The sequence below is a fragment of the Oncorhynchus nerka genome, linkage group LG9b (genome assembly GCF_034236695.1).
Source record: "Oncorhynchus nerka isolate Pitt River linkage group LG9b, Oner_Uvic_2.0, whole genome shotgun sequence".
NCBI classification, from domain to species: Eukaryota; Metazoa; Chordata; class Actinopteri; order Salmoniformes; family Salmonidae; genus Oncorhynchus; species Oncorhynchus nerka.
Genome location: NC_088424.1, coordinates 39,170,571 through 39,191,188, shown reverse-complemented (window position 1 = coordinate 39,191,188; position 20,618 = coordinate 39,170,571). Strand labels below are relative to the sequence as shown.

Sequence of the window (20,618 nt, the reverse complement as noted above, 5' to 3'; positions counted from 1 at the left end):
TACCTGTAGGATACTGTAGAACAGTAGATTTATACCTGTAGGATACTGTAGAACAGTAGATTTATACCTGTAGGATACTGTAGAACAGTAGATTTATACCTGTAGCATACTGTAAAACAGTAGATTTATACCTGTAGGATACTGTAGAACAGTAGATTTATACCTGTAGGATACTGTAGAACAGTAGATTTATACCTGTAGGATACTGTAGAACAGTAGATTTATACCTGTAGGATACTGTAGAACAGTAGATTTATACCTGTAGGACAGTAGATTTATACCTGTAGGATACTGTAGAACAGTAGATTTATACCTGTAGGACAGTAGATTTATACCTGTAGGATACTGTAGAACAGTAGATTTATACCTGTAGGACAGTAGATTTATACCTGTAGAACAGTAGATTTATACCTGTAGGACAGTAGATTTATACCTGTAGGACAGTAGATTTATACCTGTAGGACAGTAGATTTATACCTGTAGAACAGTAGATTTATACCTGTAGGACAGTAGATTTATACCTTTAGGACAGTAGATTTATACCTGTAGAACAGTAGATTTATACGTGTAGAACAGTAGATTTATACCTGTAGGGTACTGTAGAACAGTAGATTTATACCTGTAGGATACTGTAGAACAGTAGATTTATACCTTTTATACCTGTAGGATACTGTAGAACAGTAGATTTATACCTGTAGCATACTGTAGAACAGTAGATTTATACCTTGTGGATACTGTAGAACAGTAGATTTATACCTGTAGGATACTGTAGAACAGTAGATTTATACCTGTAGGATACTGTAGAACAGTAGATTTATACCTGTAGGATACTGTAGAACAGTAGATTTATACCTGTAGGATACTGTAGAACAGTAGATTTATACCTGTAGGGTACTGTAGAACAGTAGATTTATACCTGTATGATACTGTAGAACAGTAGATTTATACCTGTAGGATACTGTAGAACAGTAGATTTATACCTGTAGGATACTATAGAACAGTAGATTTATACCTGTAGAACAGTAGATTTATACATGTAGGATACTGTAGAACAGTAGATTTATACCTGTAGGATACTGTAGAACAGTAGATTTATACCTGTAGGATACTGTAGAACAGTAGATTTATACCTGTAGGATACTGTAGAACAGTAGATTTATACCTGTAGGATACTGTAGAACAGTAGATTTATAGATTTATACCTGTAGGATACTGTAGAACAGTAGATTTATACCTGTAGAACAGTAGATTTATACCTGTAGAACAGTAGATTTATACCTGTAGGATACTGTAGAACAGTAGATTTATACCTGTAGAACAGTAGATTTATACCTGTAGAACAGTAGATTTATACCTGTAGGATACTGTAGAACAGTAGATTTATACCTGTAGGATACTGTAGAACAGTAGATTTATACCTGTAGGATACTGTAGAACAGTAGATTTATACCTGTAGGATACTGTAGAACAGTAGATTTATACCTGTAGGGTACTGTAGAACAGTAGATTTATACCTGTAGGGTACTGTAGAACAGTAGATTTATACCTGTAGGATACTGTAGAACAGTAGATTTATACCTGTAGGACAGTAGATTTATACCTGTAGGATACTGTAGAACAGTAGATTTATACCTGTAGGATACTGTAGAACAGTAGATTTATACCTGTAGAACAGTATATTTATACCTGTAGGACAGTAGATTTATACCTGTATGACAGTAGATTTATACCTGTAGGATACTGTAGAACAGTAGATTTATACCTGTATGACAGTAGATTTATACCTGTAGGATACTGTAGAACAGTAGATTTATACCTGTAGAACAGTAGATTTATACCTGTAGGACAGTAGATTTATACCTGTATGACAGTAGATTTATACCTGTAGGATACTGTAGAACAGTAGATTTATACCTGTAGGATACTGTAGAACAGTAGATTTATACCTGTAGAACAGTAGATTTATACCTGTAGAACAGTAGATTTATACCTGTAGGATACTGTAGAACAGTAGATTTATATCTGTAGGATACTGTAGAACAGTAGATTTATACCTGTAGGATACTGTAGAACAGTAGATTTATACCTGTAGGATACTGTAGAACAGTAGATTTATACCTGTAGGATACTGTAGAACAGTAGATTTATACCTGTAGAGCAGTAGATTTATACCTGTAGAACAGTAGATTTATACCTGTAGGATACTGTAGAACAGTAGATTTATACCTGTAGGATACTGTAGGACAGTAGATTTATACCTGTAGGATACTATAGAACAGTAGATTTATACCTGTAGGATACTGTAGAGCAGTAGATTTATACCTGTAGGATACTGTAGAACAGTAGATTTATCCCTGTAGGACAGTAGATTTATACCTGTAGGATACTGTAGAACAGTATATTTATACCTGCAGGATACTGTAGAACAGTAGATTTATACCTGTAGGGTACTGTAGAACAGTAGATTTATACCTGTAGGATACTGTAGAACAGTAGATTTATACCTGTAGGATACTGTAGAACAGTAGATTTATACCTGTAGGGTACTGTAGAACAGTAGATTTATACCTGTAGAACAGTAGATTTATACCTGTAGAACAGTAGATTTATACCTGTAGGATACTGTAGAACAGTAGATTTATACCTGTAGGATACTGTAGAACAGTAGATTTATACCTGTAGAACAGTAGATTTATATCTGTAGGATACTGTAGAACAGTAGATTTATACCTGTAGGATACTGTAGAACAGTAGATTTATACCTGTAGAACAGTAGATTAATACCTGTAGAACAGTAGATTTATACCTGTAGGATACTGTAGAACAGTAGATTTATACCTGTAGGATACTGTAGAACAGTAGATTTATACCTGTAGGATACTGTAGAACAGTAGATTTATACCTGTAGGATACTGTAGAACAGTAGATTTATACCTGTAGAGCAGTAGATTTATACCTGTAGGATAGTAGATTTATACCTGTAGGATACTGTAGAACAGTAGATTTATACCTGTAGGATACTGTAGAACAGTAGATTTATACCTGTAGAACAGTAGATTTATACCTGTAGGACAGTAGATTTATACCTGTAGGATACTGTAGAACAGTAGATTTATACCTGTAGGATACTGTAGAACAGTAGATTTATACCTGTAGAACAGTAGATTTATACCTGTAGAACAGTAGATTTATACCTGTAGGATACTGTAGAACAGTAGATTTATACCTGTAGGACAGTAGATTTATACCTGTAGGATACTGTAGGACAGTAGATTTATACCTGTAGGATACTGTAGAACAGTAGATTTATACCTGTAGGACAGTAGATTTATACCTGTAGGATACTGTAGAACGGTAGATTTATACCTGTAGGATACTGTAGAACAGTAGATTTATACCTGTAGAACAGTAGATTTATACCTGTAGGGTACTGTAGAACAGTAGATTTATACCTGTAGGATACTGTAGAACAGTAGATTTATACCTGTAGGATACTGTAGAACTTTAGATTTATACCTGTAGGGTACTGTAGAACAGTAGATTTATACCTGTAGGATACTGTAGAACAGTAGATTTATACCTGTAGGATACTGTAGAACAGTAGATTTATACCTGTAGAACAGTAGATTTATACCTGTAGGATACTGTAGAACAGTAGATTTATACCTGTAGAACAGTAGATTTATACCTGTAGGATACTGTAGAACAGTAGATTTATACCTGTAGAACAGTAGATTTATACCTGTAGGATACTGTAGAACAGTAGATTTATACCTGTAGGGTACTGTAGAACAGTAGATTTATACCTGTAGGATACTGTAGAACAGTAGATTTATACCTGTAGGATACTGTAGAACAGTAGATTTATACCTGTAGGGTACTGTAGAACAGTAGATTTATACCTGTAGAACAGTAGATTTATACCTGTAGGATACTGTAGAACAGTAGATTTATACCTGTAGGATACTGTAGGACAGTAGATTTATACCTGTAGGATACTGTAGAACAGTAGATTTATACCTGTAGAACAGTAGATTTATACCTGTAGGATACTGTAGAACAGTAGATTTATACCTGTAGGATACTGTAGAACAGTAGATTTATACCTGTAGAACAGTAGATTTATATCTGTAGGATACTGTAGAACAGTAGATTTATACCTGTAGGATACTGTAGAACAGTAGATTTATACCTGTAGAACAGTAGATTTATACCTGTAGAACAGTAGATTTATACCTGTAGGATACTGTAGAACAGTAGATTTATACCTGTAGGATACTGTAGAACAGTAGATTTATACCTGTAGGATACTGTAGAACAGTAGATTTATACCTGTAGGATACTGTAGAACAGTAGATTTATACCTGTAGAGCAGTAGATTTATACCTGTAGGATAGTAGATTTATACCTGTAGGATACTGTAGAACAGTAGATTTATACCTGTAGGATACTGTAGAACAGTAGATTTATACCTGTAGAACAGTAGATTTATACCTGTAGGACAGTAGATTTATACCTGTAGGATACTGTAGAACAGTAGATTTATACCTGTAGGACAGTAGATTTATACCTGTAGGATACTGTAGGACAGTAGATTTATACCTGTAGAACAGTAGATTTATATCTGTAGGATACTGTAGAACAGTAGATTTATACCTGTAGGATACTGTAGAACAGTAGATTTATACCTGTAGGACAGTAGATTTATACCTGTAGGATACTGTAGAACGGTAGATTTATACCTGTAGGATACTGTAGAACAGTAGATTTATACCTGTAGAACAGTAGATTTATACCTGTAGGGTACTGTAGAACAGTAGATTTATACCTGTAGGATACTGTAGAACAGTAGATTTATACCTGTAGGATACTGTAGAACTTTAGATTTATACCTGTAGGGTACTGTAGAACAGTAGATTTATACCTGTAGGATACTGTAGAACAGTAGATTTATACCTGTAGGATACTGTAGAACAGTAGATTTATACCTGTAGAACAGTAGATTTATACCTGTAGGATACTGTAGAACAGTAGATTTATACCTGTAGAACAGTAGATTTATACCTGTAGGATACTGTAGAACAGTAGATTTATACCTGTAGAACAGTAGATTTATACCTGTAGGATACTGTAGAACAGTAGATTTATACCTGTAGGGTACTGTAGAACAGTAGATTTATACCTGTAGGATACTGTAGAACAGTAGATTTATACCTGTAGGATACTGTAGAACAGTAGATTTATACCTGTAGGGTACTGTAGAACAGTAGATTTATACCTGTAGAACAGTAGATTTATACCTGTAGGATACTGTAGAACAGTAGATTTATACCTGTAGGATACTGTAGGACAGTAGATTTATACCTGTAGGATACTGTAGAACAGTAGATTTATACCTGTAGAACAGTAGATTTATACCTGTAGGATACTGTAGAACAGTAGATTTATACCTGTAGGACAGTAGATTTATACCTGTAGGATACTGTAGAACAGTATATTTATACCTGCAGGATACTGTAGAACAGTAGATTTATACCTGTAGGGTACTGTAGAACAGTAGATTTATACCTGTAGGATACTGTAGAACAGTAGATTTATACCTGTAGGATACTGTAGAACAGTAGATTTATACCTGTAGGGTACTGTAGAACAGTAGATTTATACCTGTAGAACAGTAGATTTATACCTGTAGAACAGTAGATTTATACCTGTAGGATACTGTAGAACAGTAGATTTATACCTGTAGGATACTGTAGAACAGTAGATTTATACCTGTAGAACAGTAGATTTATATCTGTAGGATACTGTAGAACAGTAGATTTATACCTGTAGGATACTGTAGAACAGTAGATTTATACCTGTAGAACAGTAGATTAATACCTGTAGAACAGTAGATTTATACCTGTAGGATACTGTAGAACAGTAGATTTATACCTGTAGGATACTGTAGAACAGTAGATTTATACCTGTAGGATACTGTAGAACAGTAGATTTATACCTGTAGGATACTGTAGAACAGTAGATTTATACCTGTAGAGCAGTAGATTTATACCTGTAGGATAGTAGATTTATACCTGTAGGATACTGTAGAACAGTAGATTTATACCTGTAGGATACTGTAGAACAGTAGATTTATACCTGTAGAACAGTAGATTTATACCTGTAGGACAGTAGATTTATACCTGTAGGATACTGTAGAACAGTAGATTTATACCTGTAGGACAGTAGATTTATACCTGTAGGATACTGTAGGACAGTAGATTTATACCTGTAGGATACTGTAGAACAGTAGATTTATACCTGTAGGACAGTAGATTTATACCTGTAGGATACTGTAGAACGGTAGATTTATACCTGTAGGATACTGTAGAACAGTAGATTTATACCTGTAGAACAGTAGATTTATACCTGTAGGGTACTGTAGAACAGTAGATTTATACCTGTAGGATACTGTAGAACAGTAGATTTATACCTGTAGGATACTGTAGAACTTTAGATTTATACCTGTAGGGTACTGTAGAACAGTAGATTTATACCTGTAGGATACTGTAGAACAGTAGATTTATACCTGTAGGATACTGTAGAACAGTAGATTTATACCTGTAGAACAGTAGATTTATACCTGTAGGATACTGTAGAACAGTAGATTTATACCTGTAGAACAGTAGATTTATACCTGTAGGATACTGTAGAACAGTAGATTTATACCTGTAGAACAGTAGATTTATACCTGTAGGATACTGTAGAACAGTAGATTTATACCTGTAGGGTACTGTAGAACAGTAGATTTATACCTGTAGGATACTGTAGAACAGTAGATTTATACCTGTAGGATACTGTAGAACAGTAGATTTATACCTGTAGGGTACTGTAGAACAGTAGATTTATACCTGTAGAACAGTAGATTTATACCTGTAGGATACTGTAGAACAGTAGATTTATACCTGTAGGATACTGTAGGACAGTAGATTTATACCTGTAGGATACTGTAGAACAGTAGATTTATACCTGTAGAACAGTAGATTTATACCTGTAGGATACTGTAGAACAGTAGATTTATACCTGTAGGATACTGTAGAACAGTAGATTTATACCTGTAGAACAGTAGATTTATATCTGTAGGATACTGTAGAACAGTAGATTTATACCTGTAGGATACTGTAGAACAGTAGATTTATACCTGTAGAACAGTAGATTTATACCTGTAGAACAGTAGATTTATACCTGTAGGATACTGTAGAACAGTAGATTTATACCTGTAGGATACTGTAGAACAGTAGATTTATACCTGTAGGATACTGTAGAACAGTAGATTTATACCTGTAGGATACTGTAGAACAGTAGATTTATACCTGTAGAGCAGTAGATTTATACCTGTAGGATAGTAGATTTATACCTGTAGGATACTGTAGAACAGTAGATTTATACCTGTAGGATACTGTAGAACAGTAGATTTATACCTGTAGAACAGTAGATTTATACCTGTAGGACAGTAGATTTATACCTGTAGGATACTGTAGAACAGTAGATTTATACCTGTAGGACAGTAGATTTATACCTGTAGGATACTGTAGGACAGTAGATTTATACCTGTAGAACAGTAGATTTATATCTGTAGGATACTGTAGAACAGTAGATTTATACCTGTAGGATACTGTAGAACAGTAGATTTATACCTGTAGGACAGTAGATTTATACCTGTAGGATACTGTAGAACGGTAGATTTATACCTGTAGGATACTGTAGAACAGTAGATTTATACCTGTAGAACAGTAGATTTATACCTGTAGGGTACTGTAGAACAGTAGATTTATACCTGTAGGATACTGTAGAACAGTAGATTTATACCTGTAGGATACTGTAGAACTTTAGATTTATACCTGTAGGGTACTGTAGAACAGTAGATTTATACCTGTAGGATACTGTAGAACAGTAGATTTATACCTGTAGGATACTGTAGAACAGTAGATTTATACCTGTAGAACAGTAGATTTATACCTGTAGGATACTGTAGAACAGTAGATTTATACCTGTAGAACAGTAGATTTATACCTGTAGGATACTGTAGAACAGTAGATTTATACCTGTAGAACAGTAGATTTATACCTGTAGGATACTGTAGAACAGTAGATTTATACCTGTAGGATACTGTAGAACAGTAGATTTATACCTGTAGGATACTGTAGAACAGTAGATTTATACCTGTAGGATACTGTAGAACAGTAGATTTATACCTGTAGGGTACTGTAGAACAGTAGATTTATACCTGTAGAACAGTAGATTTATACCTGTAGGATACTGTAGAACAGTAGATTTATACCTGTAGGATACTGTAGGACAGTAGATTTATACCTGTAGGATACTGTAGAACAGTAGATTTATACCTGTAGAACAGTAGATTTATACCTGTAGGATACTGTAGAACAGTAGATTTATACCTGTAGGATACTGTAGAACAGTAGATTTATACCTGTAGAACAGTAGATTTATACCTGTAGAACAGTAGATTTATACCTGTAGGATACTGTAGAACAGTAGATTTATACCTGTAGGATACTGTAGAACAGTAGATTTATACCTGTAGGATACTGTAGAACAGTAGATTTATACCTGTAGGATACTGTAGAACAGTAGATTTATACCTGTAGAGCAGTAGATTTATACCTGTAGGATAGTAGATTTATACCTGTAGGATACTGTAGAACAGTAGATTTATACCTGTAGGATACTGTAGAACAGTAGATTTATACCTGTAGAACAGTAGATTTATACCTGTAGGACAGTAGATTTATACCTGTAGGATACTGTAGAACAGTAGATTTATACCTGTAGGACAGTAGATTTATACCTGTAGGATACTGTAGGACAGTAGATTTATACCTGTAGAACAGTAGATTTATATCTGTAGGATACTGTAGAACAGTAGATTTATACCTGTAGGATACTGTAGAACAGTAGATTTATACCTGTAGAACAGTAGATTTATTTAGATTTACCTGTAGGATACTGTAGAACAGTAGATTTATACCTGTAGGATACTGTAGAACAGTAGATTTATACCTGTAGGATACTGTAGAACAGTAGATTTATACCTGTAGGATACTGTAGAACAGTAGATTTATACCTGTAGGATACCTGTAGAACAGTAGATTTATACCTGTAGGATACTGTAGAACAGTAGATTTATACCTGTAGGATACTGTAGAACAGTAGATTTATACCTGTAGAACAGTAGGATACTGTAGAACAGTAGATTTATACCTGTAGGATACTGTAGAACAGTAGATTTATACCTGTAGGACAGTAGATTTATACCTGTAGGATACTGTAGAACAGTAGATTTATACCTGTAGGATACTGTAGAACAGTAGATTTATACCTGTAGGACAGTAGATTTATACCTGTAGAACAGTAGATTTATACCTGTAGGATACTGTAGAACAGTAGATTTATACCTGTAATACTGTAGAACAGTAGATTTATACCTGTAGGATACTGTAGAACAGTAGATTTATACCTGTAGGATACTGTAGAACAGTAGATTTATACCTGTAGGGTACTGTAGAACAGTAGATTTATACCTGTAGGATACTGTAGAACAGTATATTTATACCTGTAGGATACTGTAGAACAGTAGATTTATACCTGTAGGATACTGTAGAACAGTAGATTTATACCTGTAGAACAGTAGATTTATAGCTGTAGGATACTGTAGAACAGTAGATTTATACCTGTAGGATACAGTAGATTTATATTTATACTGTAGAGAGAACAGTAGATTTATACCTGTAGAACAGTAGATTTATACCTGTAGGATACTGTAGAACAGTAGATTTATACCTGTAGAACAGGATACTGTAGAACAGTAGATTTATACCTGTAGAACAGTAGATTTATACCTGTAGAACAGTAGATTTATATCTGTAGGATACTGTAGAACAGTAGATTTATACCTGTAGGATACTGTAGAACAGTAGATTTATACCTGTAGGATACTGTAGAACAGTAGATTTATACCTGTAGTAGATTTATACCTGTAGAACAGTAGATTTATATCTGTAGGATACTGTAGAACAGTAGATTTATACCTGTAGGATACTGTAGAACAGTAGATTTATACCTGTAGGATACTGTAGAACAGTAGATTTATACCTGTAGGATACTGTAGAACAGTAGATTTATACTGTAGGATAGAACAGTAGATTTATACCTGTAGGATAGTGTAGAACAGTAGATTTATACCTGTAGAACAGTAGATTTATACCTGTAGAACAGTAGATTTATATCTGTAGGATACTGTGTAGAACAGTAGATTTATACCTGTAGGATACTGTAGAACAGTAGATTTATACCTGTAGAACAGTAGATTTATACCTGTAGAACAGTAGATTTATACCTGTAGGATACTGTAGAACAGTAGATTTATACCTGTAGGATACTGTAGAACAGTAGATTTATACCTGTAGGATACTGTAGAACAGTAGATTTATACCTGTAGGATACTGTAGAACAGTAGATTTATACCTGTAGGACAGTAGATTTATACCTGTAGGACAGTAGATTTATACCTGTAGGATACTGTAGAACAGTAGATTTATACCTGTAGGATACTGTAGAACAGTAGATTTATACCTGTAGAACAGTAGATTTATACCTGTAGGACAGTAGATTTATACCTGTAGGATACTGTAGAACAGTAGATTTATACCTGTAGGACAGTAGATTTATACCTGTAGGATACTGTAGGACACAGATTTATACCTAGGATACTGTAGAACAGTAGATTTATACCTAGTAGATTTATACCTGTAGGATACTGTAGAACAGTAGATTTATACCTGTAGGACAGTAGATTTATACCTAGGATACTGAGGACAGTAGATTTTACCTGTAGGATACTGTAGAACAGTAGATTTATACCTGTAGAACAGTAGATTTATACCTGTAGGACAGTAGATTTATACCTGTAGGATACTGTAGAACAGTAGATTTATACCTGTAGGACAGTAGATTTATACCTGTAGGATACTGTAGGACAGTAGATTTATACCTGTAGGATACTGTAGAACAGTAGATTTATACCTGTAGGACAGTAGATTTATACCTGTAGGACAGTAGATTTATACCTGTAGGATACTGTAGAACGGTAGATTTATACCTGTAGGATACTGTAGAACAGTAGATTTATACCTGTAGAACAGTAGATTTATACCTGTAGGGTACTGTAGAACAGTAGATTTATACCTAGGATACTGTAGAACAGTAGATTTATACCTGTAGAACAGTAGATTTATACCTGTAGGATACTGTAGAACAGTAGATTTATACCTGTAGGATACTGTAGAACAGTAGATTTATACCTGTAGGATACTGTAGAACAGTAGATTTATACCTGTAGGATACTGTAGAACAGTAGATTTATACCTGTAGGATACTGTAGAACAGTAGATTTATACCTGTAGAACAGTAGATTTATACCTGTAGGATACTGTAGAACAGTAGATTTATACCTGTAGAACAGTAGATTTATACCTGTAGGATACTGTAGAACAGTAGATTTATACCTGTAGAACAGTAGATTTATACCTGTAGGATACTGTAGAACAGTAGATTTATACTGTAGAACTAGATTTATACCTGTAGGATACTGTAGAACAGTAGATTTATACCTAGGATACTGTAGAACAGTAGATTTATACCTGTAGGATACTGTAGAACAGTAGATTTATACCTGTAGGATACTATAGAACAGTAGATTTATACCTGTAGGATACTGTAGAACAGTAGATTTATACCTGATAGGACAGTAGATTTATACCTGTAGGATACTGTAGAACAGTAGATTTATACCTGTAGAACAGTAGATTTATACCTGTAGAGGACAGTAGATTTATACCTGTAGAACAGTAGATTTATACCTGTAGGACAGTAGATTTATACCTGTACTGTAGAACAGGATACTGTAGAACAGTAGATTTATACCTGTAGACAGTAGATTTATAGGACAGTAGATTTATACCTGTAGGATACTGTAGAACAGTAGATTTATACAGTAGATTTAGGGTACCTGTAGAACAGTAGATTTATACCTGTAGGGTACTGTAGAACAGTAGATTTATACCTGTAGAACAGTAGATTTATACCTGTAGGACAGTAGATGTATACCTGTAGGACAGTAGATTTATACCTGTAGGATACTGTAGAACAGTAGATTTATACCTGTAGAACAGTAGATTTATACCTGTAGGACAGTAGATTTATACCTGTAGGATACTGTAGAACAGTAGATTTATACCTGTAGGATACTGTAGAACAGTAGATTTATACCTGTAGGATACTGTAGAACAGTAGATTTATACCTGTAGAACAGTAGATTTATACCTGTAGGACAGTAGATTTATACCTGTAGGATACTGTAGAACAGTAGATTTATACCTATAGGATACTGTAGAACAGTAGATTTATACCTGTAGGATACTGTAGAACAGTAGATTTATACCTGTAGGGTACTGTAGAACAGTAGATTTATACCTGTAGGATACTGTAGGACAGTCGATTTATACCTGTAGGATACTGTAGAACAGTAGATTTATACCTGTAGGATACTGTAGGACAGTAGATTTATACCTGTAGGATACTGTAGAACAGTAGATTTATACCTGTAGGATACTGTAGAACAGTAGATTTATACCTGTAGGATACTGTAGAACAGTAGATTTATACCTGTAGAACAGTAGATTTATACCTGTAGGATACTGTAGAACAGTAGATTTATACCTGTAGGACAGTAGATTTATACCTGTAGGATACTGTAGAACAGTAGATTTATACCTGTAGGATACTGTAGAACAGTAGATTTATACCTGTAGAACAGTAGATTTATACCTGTAGGATACTGTAGAACAGTAGATTTATACCTGTAGGACAGTAGATTTATACCTATAGGATACTGTAGAACAGTAGATTTATACCTGTAGGACAGTAGATTTATACCTGTAGGATACTGTAGAACAGTAGATGGTTATGGAACTGGTTATGGTCGTGTTCTCAGTGTTCTCACATCCCAGTGGATGTGTAGCCTGTTTGCCTGACTGTTTTTGCATTCAACAACGATACAGCATCTATACCGTACAGGACAATGTCAAGTAACCTAGTAAAGAGGGCATCGTATCCTAGTAAAGATCGCATCGTATCCTAGTAAAGAGGGTATTGTAGCCTAGTAAAGAGGGCATCGTATCCTAGTAAAGATGGCATCGTAGCCTAGTAAAGAGGGTATTGTAGCCTAGGAAAGAGGGTCTGGCAGCCTAGGAAAGAGGGTATTGTAGCCTAGTAAAGAGGGCATCGTATCTTAGTGAAGATGGCATCGTAGCCTAGTTAAGAGGGCATCGTAGCCTAGTGAAGATTGTATTGTAGCCTAGTAAAGAGGGTATTGTAGCCTAGTAAAGAGGGTATTGTAGCCTAGTAAAGAGGGTATTGTAGCCTAGTAAAGATGGTATTGTAGCCTAGTAAAGAGGGTATTGTAGCCTAGTAAAGAGGGTATTGTAGCCTAGTAAAGAGGGTATTGTAGCCTAGTAAAGAGGGTATTGTAGTCTAGTAAAGAGGGTATTGTAGCCTAGTAATGATGGTATTGTAGCCTAGTAAGGAGGGTATTGTAGCCTAGTAAAGAAGGTATTGTAGCCTAGTAAAGAGGGTATTGTAGCCTAGTAAAGAGGGTATTGTAGCCTAGTAAAGAGGGTATTGTAGCTTAGTAATGATGGTATTGTAGCCTAGTAAAGAGGGTATTGTAGCCTAGTAAAGAGGGTATCGTAGCCTAGTAAAGAGGGTATCGTAGCCTAGTAATGATGGTATTGTAGCCTAGTAAAGATGGCATCGTAGCCTAGTAAAGATGGTATCGTAATCTAGTAAAGAGGGCATCGTAGCCTAGTAAAGATGGCATCGTAGCCTAGTGAAGATGGTATCGTAGCCTAGTTAAGATGGTATCGTAACCTAGTGAAGATGGCATCGTATCCTAGTAAAGATGGCATCGTAGCCTAGTAAAGATGGCATCGTAGCCTAGTTAAGATGGCATCGTTTCCTAGTAAAGATGGCATCGTATCCTAGTAAAGATGGCATCGTAGCCTAGTGAAGATGGTATCGTAGCCTAGTTAAGATGGTATCGTAACCTAGTGAAGATGGCATCGTATCCTAGTAAAGATGGCATCGTAGCCTAGTAAAGATGGCATCGTGGCCTAGTTAAGATGGCATCGTTTCCTAGTAAAGATGGCATCGTATCCTAGTAAAGATGGCATCGTAGCCTAGTAAAGATGGCATCGTATCCTAGTAAAGATGGCATCGTAACCTAGTAAAGATGGCATTGTAGCCTAGTAAAGATGGCATCGTAGCCTAGTGAAGATGGTATCGTAGCCTAGTTAAGATGCTATCGTAACCTAGTGAAGCTGGCATCGTATCCTAGTAAAGATGGCATCGTAGCCTAGTAAAGATGGCATCGTAGCCTAGTTAAGACGGCATCGTTTCCTAGTAAAGATGGCATTGTATCCTAGTAAAGATGGCATCGTAGCCTAGTGAAGATGGCATCGTAGCCTAGTGAAGATGGCATCGTAGCCTCGTGAAGATGGCATCGTAGCCTAGTGAAGATGGTATTGTAGCCTAGTTAAGATGGCATCGTTTCCTAGTAAAGATGGCATTGTTGTATCCTAGTAAAGATGGCATCTTAGCCTAGTGAAGATGGCATCGTAGGCTAGTGAAGATGGCATCGTAGGCTAGTGAAGATGGTATTGTAGCCTAGTTAAGAGGGTATTGTAGCCTAGTAAAGAGGGTATTGTAGCCTAGTAAAGAGGGTATTGTAGCCTAGTAAAGAGGGCATCGTAGCCTAGTAATGATGGTATTGATCCATCAATGTCTCTACAAACTACTGTGTGTGTGTGTGTGTGTGTGTGTGTGTGTGTGTGTGTGTGTGTGTGTGTGCGTGCGTCTGTGCGTGACAAAGAGTGCTTGTGTATATTTGAGTGTGAGGAGCCTTTATATACATCCATACGTCCCTCTCCTTACTCTGATTCCATACATTAGCTGTCACTGACCGTTATCTCTCCGTGTTGTTGTTGCCATGGCTGCAGGCGCGCTACAGGAGGGAGTATGCCCAGCAGAGGGCAGCTCCATCACTCCCCCTGGTGGACAATCTGCTGAAGGACAACACAGACGGTTGTGCCCTGGCCGCACTCCTTCACTTCTACTGCACAACGTCCATCAGACTGGAAGGTACCGTACAGGAGGATTATTCTATCACTTCATACCTGTAGCCTTCTCTAGTTGGTCTGCTTTACAGTAACTCAGAATGGAAAGTACAGTAGGCTGTCGTTTCACAAGTGTTTGACCAGATGAGCAAAGGTGAAGTTGGGCCAGAATCACAGAAATTAGTTATATTAGAAAATATGGCATTCAATCACAGCAAACAATATATTTGATGGACAATATGATAGCTATAAGGTGACAGTATGCATCCAACAGCTGTTGAAGTATTAGAGAGGGACTGTTTGGGAACAGAATTACCTCAGGGCTCAAGAAAATGATTACTTGTAAATGAAAAAGATACCAGTAGCAGTAGCATCAATAGTACCAGTAGCATCAATAGTACCAGTAGCATCAATAGTACCAGTAGCATCAATAGCTACATTGTTTCAACCATTAGACTCACAGACAACTGAAGAGGGAGTTTCCCCATGGTATGACCTTTCCCCTGACCCTGCCATTACACAACCACATGTGTTTTTCCCGTTTGAAAATCACAACATTTATTAAAAATAGAAAAATAATTTACAGCCAACTGTTGTGTCCAAGTATTCAGATAACAGCTGTAAAGGGATTCCAAATGGACTCGTTGCATTTATGAATTAAAATCATTGATGTTGTCAAAGTACCATCAACAGCAATATTGTTTTTTTCATTAGACATGCAGACAACAGTGACAGTGACCCCTGACCTTGAAATTCCTGTCAGCTGACAGGAACCTCCCTTATCACCATGATCTCAGTCTTACAGAGAATAGCTAACACACAGAGAAGAGAGAAGAGAGAGAATAGCTAACACACACAGAGAAGAGAGAATAGCTAACACAGTGAGAGAGAGAATAGCTAACACACACAGAGAAGAGAGAGAATAGCTAACACACACAGAGAAGAGAGAGAATAGCTAACACACACAGAGAAGAGAGAGAATAGCTAACACAGTGAGAGAGAGAATAGCTAACACACACAGAGAAGAGAGAGAATAGCTAACACACACAGAGAAGAGAGAGAATAGCTAACACACACAGAGAAGAGAGAGAATAGCTAACACAGTGAGAGAGAGAATAGCTAACACACACAGAGAAGAGAGAGAATAGCTAACACACACAGAGAAGAGAGAGAATAGCTAACACAGTGAGAGAGAGAATAGCTAACACACACAGAGAAGAGAGAGAATAGCTAACACACACAGAGAAGAGAGAATAGCTAACACACACAGAGAAGAGAGAGAATAGCTAACACACACAGAGAAGAGAGAGAATAGCTAACACAGTGAGAGAGAGAATAGCTAACACACACAGAGAAGAGAGAGAATAGCTAACACACACAGAGAAGAGAGAGAATAGCTAACACACACAGAGAAGAGAGAGAATAGCTAACACACACAGAGAAGAGAGAGAATAGCTAACACAGTGAGAGAGAGAGAGAGAATAGCTAACACACACAGAGAAGAGAGAATAGCTAACACAGTGAGAGAGAGAATAGCTAACACACACAGAGAAGAGAGAGAATAGCTAACACACACAGAGAAGAGAGAGAATAGCTAACACACACAGAGAAGAGAGAGAATAGCTAACACACACAGAGAAGAGAGAGAATAGCTAACACACACAGAGAAGAGAGAGAATAGCTAACACACACAGAGAAGAGAGAGAATAGCTAACACACACAGAGAAGAGAGAGAATAGCTAACACACACAGAGAAGAGAGAGAATAGCTAACACACACACACACACACAGAGAAGAGAGAGAATAGCTAACACACACAGAGAGAAGAGAGAGAATAGCTAACACACACACAGAGAGAAGAGAGAGAATAGCTAACACACACACACAGAGAAGAGAGAGAATAGCTAACACACACACACACACAGAGAAGAGAGAGAATAGCTAACACACACACAGAGAGAAGAGAGAGAATAGCTAACACACACACAGAGAGAAGAGAGAGAATAGCTGCTCCTCCATCCTGCCCAGTAGTTATGATCCAGAATGATTCCATTGGAAAGAAGATTAGCCCCTAGTGATGAAGTCAATGTGTACAATTTGGCCAACAATGTCAAAGAGTCCATGAGGTTCAGGTTTATGCAATAATAATGGTGTCATTTGGGGATGAACAATTAAACCTGAGTGAAATACATATCATGAGAGATAGCGTAGGAGAGAGAGAGGGGAGAGGGGACCAGAGACATGAGAGAGTGGGGAGGGAGAGACAGAGAGAGATGGAGAGAAAGTTAGAGAGAGGGGGGCAATGAAAGATATGAGGGAGAGAGAGAGAGAGAGCGTGATTGATTGATTGATTGATTGATTGATTGATTAGTGGCATGTTTCAGTTTTGAGCCTGTTTATACAGAAGCCAGTGGGCCAGACTCCACCCACTATTCCAATAATGCCCCAGGGCCAGGCTAAGACGTGATTGGTCAGGAGTTAAAAGCAACATAGTCCGTTGGATGAAGAATGTTGACTTATTTATTGAAAGATAAACATTTCCACTCCCTCTACTTGTGCCCAGTCAAATATAGTTGGCTCTGTGTGCTACTATCAGATGTTCACTGCCCGCGACCCTGCCTTCTAACCCTGCCTCCTCCCACTGTTATTCTGGCCAAATACTACAAATAATACTAAATACTTTATAAAAGATACATTTCTAATAAAGTACAAATGCAAATACATTTCAATGTTTTTAAGACAGACCATGGCCACTCTCAATAATATATATTGTATAAACTGTATACGTACACTACTGTTAAAAAGTTTGGGGTCACTTAGAAATGTCCTTGTTTTTGAAAGAAATGCACATTTTTTTGTCCATTAAAATAACAGAAATACAGTGTAGACACTGTTATTGTTGTAAATGACTATTGTAGCTGGAAACGGCGGATTCTTTTATGGAATAGGCGTACAGAGGCCCGTTATCAGCAACCATCACTCCTGTGTTCCAACTGGCAGTTTCATTAAATATTACCCACAAAACGCCAGTCTCAATGTCAACTGTGAAGAGGCGACTCCGGGATACTGGCCTTCTAGGCAGAGTTGCAAAGAAAAAGCCATATCTCAGACTGGCCAATGAAAAGAAAAGATTAGGATGGGAAAAAGAACACAGACACTGGACAGAGGAACTAGAAGGCCAGCATCCCGGAGTCGCCTCTTCACTGTTGACGTTGAGACTGGACAGAGGAACTCTGCCTAGAAGGCCAGCATCCCGGAGTCGCCTCTTCACTGTTGATGTTGAGACTGGTGTTTTGCAGGTACTATTTAATGAAGCTGCCAGTTGAGGACTTGTGAGGCGTCTGTTTCTCAAACTAGACACTCTAATGTACTTGTTATCTTGCTCAGTTGTGCACCGGGGCCTCCCACTCCTCTTTCTATTCTGGTTAGAGACCGTTTGAGCTGTTATGTGAAGGGAGTAGCACACAGCGCTGTACAAGATCTTCAGTTTCTTGGCAATTTCTCGCATGGAATAGCCTTCATTTCTCAGAACAAGAATAGACTGACGGGTTTCAGAAGAAAGGTATTTGTTTCTGGCCATTTTGAGCCTGTAATCGAACTCACAAATGCTGATGCTCCAGATACTCAACTAGTCTAAAGAAGGCCAGTTTTATTGCTTTAACATAATTGCAAAAGGGTTTTCTAATGATCAATTAGCCTTTTAAAATGATTAACTTGGATTGGCTAACACAACGTGGCATTGGAACACAGGAGTGATGGTTGCTGATAATGGGCCTCTGTACACCTATGTAGATATTCCATTTAAAAAATCAGCCGTTTCCAGCTACAAAAGTAATTTACAACATTAACAATGTCTACACTGTATTTCTGATCAATTTGATGTTATTTTGATGGACATTTTTTTGTGCTTTTCTTTCAAAAACAAGGACATTTCTAAGTGACCCCAAACAAGCAAGCCATTGATGCATTGCTGAAGCTTTTCGGATATATTTGAAAACAAACCCTTAAACTCTAACTCCGCCCCTGTGCTCTCTCCTCTCCCCACCCTCCAGATATCTGTCTGAAGGAGACCATGTCGCTGGCTGACAGTCTGTACAATCTGCAGCTGGTGCAGGAGTTCTGTAGGGACAACCTCAACCACTGCTGCCACTTCTCCCTGGAGGACATGCTCTATGCCCACTCTTCCATCAAGGTAGGCTCTATGCCCACTCTTCCATCAAGGTAGGCTCTATGACCACGCTTCCATCAAGGTAGGCTCTATGCCCACTCTTCCATCAAGGTAGGCTCTATGCCCACTCTTCCATCAAGGTAGGCTCTATGCCCACTCTTTCATCAAGGTAGGCTCTATGCCCACTCTTCCATCAAGGTAGGCTCTATGCCCACTCTTTCATCAAGGTAGGCTCTATGCCCACTCTTCCATCAAGGTAGGCTCTATGCCCACTCTTCCATCAAGGTAGAACCAGGGGGACAGGACAGAGAGGGAGGCTGTGGACGGGAGGAGGTCTGGGGGGACACTAAGGGGGCTGGGGAGACAGGAGGGGGGCAGGGGTAACAACGAGGGACCAGGGGGGTCATGGCCTGGGTTAGGTAGGGAGGGATATGGAGTGTTGACATTGGAGGTAGAGTGGTGCTATAGATCTCGTTGAGTGGTATGTGTGGACAAATGGCTGAAAGGGGGTATTTTGAATTGAACCTTTATAGAGTTAGTAATGATACATAGAGTTAGTAATGATACATAGAGTTAGTAATGATACATAGAGTTAGTAATGATGCATAGAGTTAGTAATGATACATAGAGTTAGTAATGATACATAGAGTTAGTAATGATGCATAGAGTTAGTAATGATACAGAGTTAGAGTTAGTAATGATACATAGAGTTAGTAATGATACATAGAGTTAGTAATGATACATAGAGTTAGTAATGATACATAGAGTTAGAGTTAGTAATGATACATAGAGTTAGTAATGATACATAGAGTTAGAGTTAGTAATGATACATAGAGTTAGTAATGATACATAGAGTTAGTAATGATACAGAGTTAGAGTTAGTAATGATACATAGAGTTAGTAATGATACATAGAGTTAGTAATGATACATAGAGTTAGTAATGATACATAGAGTTAGTAATGATGCATAGAGTTAGTAATGATACATAGAGTTAGTAATGATACATAGAGTTAGTAATGATACATAGAGTTAGTAATGATACATAGAGTTAGTAATGATACATAGAGTTAGAGTTAGTAATGATACATAGTTAGTAATGATACATAGAGTTAGTAATGATACATAGAGTTAGTAATGATACATAGAGTTAGTAATGATACATAGTTAGAGTTAGTAATGATACATAGAGTTAGTAATGATACATAGAGTTAGTAATGAT

General features: G+C 37.0%; 1 protein-coding gene across 1 annotated transcript in view; it reads left to right on the top strand.

The window, feature by feature from the left end:
* LOC115119460 (calmodulin-regulated spectrin-associated protein 2-like) overlaps nt 1-20,618 on the top strand; it is a 167,808-nt gene that overhangs the window by 81,072 nt on the left and 66,118 nt on the right. Inside the window, 2 exon segments of the mRNA XM_065013677.1 lie at nt 15,114-15,255; nt 19,283-19,422. Coding sequence (XP_064869749.1) covers nt 15,114-15,255; nt 19,283-19,422 — 282 coding nt within the window.